The sequence below is a fragment of the Mytilus californianus genome, unplaced genomic scaffold (genome assembly GCF_021869535.1).
Source record: "Mytilus californianus isolate M0D057914Y unplaced genomic scaffold, xbMytCali1.0.p SCAF_8, whole genome shotgun sequence".
Lineage (NCBI taxonomy): Eukaryota > Metazoa > Mollusca > Bivalvia > Mytilida > Mytilidae > Mytilus > Mytilus californianus.
The window spans coordinates 42,419,215-42,424,913 of record NW_026262734.1 but is presented as its reverse complement, the minus strand read 5'-3'; the positions used below and the strand labels follow the sequence as shown (position 1 = coordinate 42,424,913).

At 33.3% G+C, this 5,699-nt stretch overlaps 1 protein-coding gene across 1 annotated transcript; it reads right to left on the bottom strand.

The window, feature by feature from the left end:
- Window positions 1–2,766: 2,766 nt before the first annotated feature.
- Window positions 2,767–4,589, bottom strand: LOC127712018 (uncharacterized). Its single transcript, XM_052218176.1, has 4 exons — window positions 4,418–4,589; window positions 3,811–3,905; window positions 3,292–3,460; window positions 2,767–2,780 (listed from the first exon to the last, which is right to left on the bottom strand). The coding sequence occupies exons 1-4, from the start codon at window positions 4,587–4,589 to the stop codon at window positions 2,767–2,769; spliced, it is 450 nt and encodes a 149-aa protein (XP_052074136.1).
- Window positions 4,590–5,699: the final 1,110 nt, after the last annotated feature.

Sequence of the window (5,699 nt, the reverse complement as noted above, 5' to 3'; positions counted from 1 at the left end):
GCTTGCACTTCAAATTAAGGAGAAAACCAATCCCAAGACAACTAATTTGCAGTGGCATAACTCAGAAACCTTAAACTTAGATGTGAGTCTTCCATGGAAGACGTGTGTTGCCTACCTTTTACAACTATTACGTAATTTTTTGCATATGTACATGTATGACCAGTGTCATGTGAAAATTTCAAAGTATTCGAAAAACAGGAAGTTGGTATTGCAGACACCTGAAAAGGGCAGACACAGTGCAAGTCATCATGTTAAAGCCATGTACCAAATGTCCAAGTATTCCCTAAAGAAGAATCTTGGAAAACTGTAACGGAAATTTCCATTATGTAGCACCTAAAAAACTACAAAGTCGATCGATAAACAGGAAGTAGATAAACAACGAACCTGAAAAGGGGATGCAAGTGACTATGTCAAAGCCATGTACCAAATATCTAATTATCCATCCAGTAGAAGCTGAGTAATTGGAAATGGAAAAGTGTGACGTCATCGACCATGACTAAAGTGATCCCTATATGCATGATATGTCGGTTCACATAAAATGTGCAGGCCACACAAATATGTTGTTGATGACGAGTTATTAGGTTAAAAAATAATGTTTATATATAAGTATAGAAGTAGAAAATTAAAAAAAAAATCTATTTCCAATAAAGCACATAACCCTCAAAAGTTCTTGTTACTAAAGATCAATAGTTTTAGTGATGTCTTTCTTCAAAATAGATCTTCTGTTTCCCTCATCTGCAGCACGGTAGTCATTGCTGTCTGATTTTCTGTCTTGTTGAGCAAGTCTACAAAAATAACTTCCAATCTTTTGGCCTGTTAAAAATTCGTCCTTAGAAAATCCAAGGTGACCTGACCTCATTTCTTCAGAAGCTGTGTTGGCATCAACCTTACTGCAAGTTCTTTTGCCAATTTGAAATTTCTCAATCATAAAGTCTTTCTGCTTTTGATTGAAAACTATTTTCTTCTTTATTGATTTCAAAGCCCATCCACAACACCTATTGACCAAACTGTCATCTTCACAAAACATTTTCAGCAGTCATATCTGGGCAACACAAAGGTGCATTTGATAATTTCTTAGCATATATAATTTTGCTTTTGTCAGACAATGTCTCTTTTTCTAACTGATGTTCACATTGTCCTTGCAAGATGTGCTGATCTAGCGTTTCTTTTTTTTTAAATTCACGGATGCAGTTCTCCAAAGGGCATATCAAACTTTGTTTGTGTTTTGTTGTTGTTGGTACTGGATCTACAGAAAATAAATATAAAAGTAACTAATATATACATATATATCATAGAATAAAATAAAATAGCAGCCTTATCATAATATCTACTTAATAAACGAACTTGTATAATCACATGTGGGAAATGAATTCCTGCAGAGACAATCAATGTTGACGTCAATGAAAAAGAAAATGTAGTTTCCATTTCATTAACTGATGAAAATGGTTCATTAGTCAAATTACTCTTTATACGATTTGATGAATCAAAATGGGGTTTAGAGTATCTATACTATTAAACGAGAAGACCTCATTTTGTGTGTTGCTTCTCTTCCTTCCACAATAAATTAATCATCATTCCCCTGTGTCCTATTGGTACCATGCATAGTCGCATTTGTCATCCATGAATATGATTATTCAGTTTGGGTTACTTTGGGAGAAAAACGAAAATAAAAGGCGTCCGGATATTGTTTCAGTCATCGGACGGACTTTTAAGTCATAAACAATACTTCCGTTTAGAAATGTTTAAAAATAGCACATAATTTTCAAAAATACTTGGGACAGGACAATTATTTTCACGGTTTTCTGTATACTATGATCATACATATATTATAAAAAAAAATATATATTTGCTATTTACTATCAATTCCAAGTTTACTATCCACGGCGGTCGCTGATATATTATATAAAGAGTCTCTACATGATACTACATCAGTGACTGCCGTGGATAGTAGATTAGGAATTGATAGTAAATCTGAGTAGTGAATAGCAAATTAATTTTTATTTTTAGTATATGTATCATGTGTATGTTCATAGTATAGAGAAACACAGAAAACAAGCAATAACAGACTTTGGAAAAAGAGGGGGAGGTCTAAAACAAAAAAACACGGCACCCGCAGGCTAAGACTTTTGATACCTTTCCTGAAATAAGTCAGTCATAAAATATTTTACGAAAATTCATACTATCAACAGTTTACATACTTTCAACCACGCACTTAATGCCTGCGATTGCGGGTGTGTTCTAGTATATATAATAACAATATGTTAAAATATACGTTTTTACTGTTTGTGCTGTATTTAGACCCCTCAACCAAGAAATTTGTTTTGCATGCATGATGTATAAAAATTTGCGTTCTTTATCCAACACAATCATATGTATGACTGTTGTTTTGAATTTAGACTTGCATATCATAACAATATGTACTACCAAATATCAAAGCTAACCTTCATAGGAATCTGATATTGCTATGTCAGTCCAATTACTGATGACCTTTAACTGCACAGCATTCTTAGATGGCTTAAGGGAATCACACTGCACCAATTTCCTGTAAACAATGAAGGTACATTATATAAAGTTTGTCTCTTCTCTTGTGGGACATTCATGAACACAAATAGCTCTTTTTTTTGTATCAAAATTCACAATGTCAGAGGATCATTGTTAAAGTAGTTGCTTATCAAATTTTGTAAGAGTTATGGGACTTTGACCAAGTTCATTAAATTTCAAACAGATATTTTTATATTGTTATATGTATCCATCCCATCATTGCAATTATGCAAACCATCCTGAAATACAGTAAGAACTAGATAAAATGTTGTTGAATTGAGACTTTTTATTGAATACAATTGATACATGTAGATGTCATTCATACTGATAATTGTGAAACAAGTTTAGTATATATAGAATAACCATACATTGTCTCGAAATATCAATGTTATTTGTACAAGGCTTAGAAACAGGTAGAAAGCGAGGCTGTGCCGAGCATTTCTACCTGTTTCGAGCCGAGTACAAATAACATTGATATTTTGAGACAATGTATGGTTATACTTTATATACTGCAACTCTTATAACTGTTCGTAATGAAGTATTTAGAGTAAAAACCATAATTTCTTAATTTTGAGCGGAAGACGTAAAATTTCCGCGAACCTGTATGTTTTATTGACGTCATAAATAAAACTCTACGGAAACACATTGTCAACGTCATAAACAAGGTCAGTGACTGTATATCACATATGAATATACGGTCAATGCAATTTGACTGCTCAAATAGCACAGCTGCAGTATATATTGTATTACCTTCACCAATGTTGTATGCCTGCCACATTCTCAAGCCATCATCTCCAAAATTAAAGTTGTAGAAATTGGAGACATTCTTTATTGACTCTTTATGTTTTTCTGCATCCAGATCTAAAACGGTGTCAACTACTCTTACGCTGTATGTTTTTTGTCCAAATTTCTCTAGGGCCTGAAAAAATAACAGAATAACTTTTATGTTCAGAAACTATTCCATATAATCATGTGATAATAATTTTACTCATTGAAATAGACATAATTCAGGGCCTAAACACAAAAAGTCAATCAAAAAGTCAATCATTTTACATTGAGGTAATGTTTAGTTTTATAGAATTATCCAACATTGGGTACCACAATATTAATATCTTGGTTTTATGCTCACATGACAAATGTTTGATGGCACATTAATTTACCCTTGTCTGTCTGTTTTTTTTTAGATCATCAGGATATAGATACATGGTTTGTCCGACTATCTTTTCCTTCATTGTGTATTCACTTTTTAAATAATGCTTTGAATAATACCTTTTTCATATCAAGTGCAGAAGTGACGTCTCTTCCTTCATTAATAAATCTTTTTATGACAAATTTGGCATGGGCGGCTCTTCTATCACAAGGACCTGCAAAAAAGCATAATGAATTTATTTCTACCTGCATTAATAAATATGACATATTATGAGCTTCAAATCTAGGTCACAGTGATCTAATTTCATATGAATGCAACCTTACTACTGCAAATGTTTCTGTGTATAAGTTACATTATCCAACTAATTATGAGTGCTGAGATTGTGATATGAACTAGAATGTAAATGATATGATAATAAGCACATATTACAAGTTAATTATCTCCCTTTATTATTTTTTTCTTTCATGCACACCCCATGTAGTGCTCTTCAACTGTGCAAAGTTTCATCAATACCCCACTCGTCCACATATAAATTTCATGGTTTTTTTCCCCTCCCGATATATCCCAAGCAAATTCAGGGTATAATAAAACTTCTTTATTCTCATCTACATATTACGAACCTCCTTTTGGTAAAGCTTCATTAAATACAATTGAACAGCTTAGTAGGAATCGCCCAAACCGTTTGCAAGGGTGTAGGGTTTTATTATCAAGATTATATTATGTTACCTTTCCCATTCTGGGCTTCACTAAAGTTATACGATGCCAGTGCTTTCCCAATGTCATGTCTTAGAGTTGACAATGTTAATGAACTCTTGTAACAACCTGCGTTATCACTAAATATGTGGACATTCTGTAGATTTGGAAGGATTGTCTTCAAGTCCTGAACCACAGCTGTCATTACCGCGGTAGTAACTGAAGCATCTTGAGATGTTTGTGAGCTGAAGATGTGAAGGTGGGTTAAAGTTTGCATTCTATGTTGTAGTTTTATCAAGGAGACAGACACATGCCAATTGATGCCCCGTTTGGCAAACCAGTCTAACTGACCCTCTCGATACCGTCTTGGCAAAAACTTCATTGCCCAGTCTGATGTGATAATGACATCATTTATTTCCATGTTGTCAGCTATACCCTTCCTGGCAAATTCTTGGTTCTTAGATCTAACAATGTGTTTTTCGAGATTTTTTATATCATTTACAGCCTTCTCTACCTATAAAGTACAAAAAATGTTACTTTCTTAAAATTTATGAATACAGAAGAAGTGTTACATCAAAAGTATTGTTATAACAATGTCATACTATGTTTAAATCACAGAGATTAGTCTGGCTTGTTACAGAGGAAGATATGAAGTTGTCTTAGGTTTAACCAAATATTGAGGCAACCATGGTTACAAAAGACAAAATATCTATATAAAACTTGAGATTATCATAGACTTGAGTTAAGAAAAGAATGTGTCTGAAACACACGGATGACCCTCATGGACTAACTTGAAAATAAACATACATGGAATCTGGCTGATATGTGTATTAAGGATAAAAGCATTGTAAACAAAATGGACTGTTTTGCATGTGGATTAAAAAGTTTGTTGTGAGGTCTGTTAGGAATATAAATGTCATTTATATTAGTCAAAGACCACTTGTGGTTAGATATAGAAAACAAATTCCATATTGAAATGCAACTAGAAAAATGGCCTGTTTGAATGGGAGCAAACTTGAGTTATCGTATAACAACGAAAACTGTGACTGACAGACAGACTAATTACTATATGGGGTGTCCAACACCAAGTGTCGCACGGGCCCGTATAATAACATTATGATAATTACCTTAAACATAAGAGCATCTTTATTTTCAATCTGCTTTTTCTCAGCATTTTCAAAAACTTTCTGTAATGTTTTATCTAAGTCTATACAGCTTTGACAATGCTGGCTATGAATTTGCTGACAATGAAGCTGAAATTCAATTCCTGGAATACTCAGTGCAAATCCCAAACAATGCTGTATAACATTGGTTT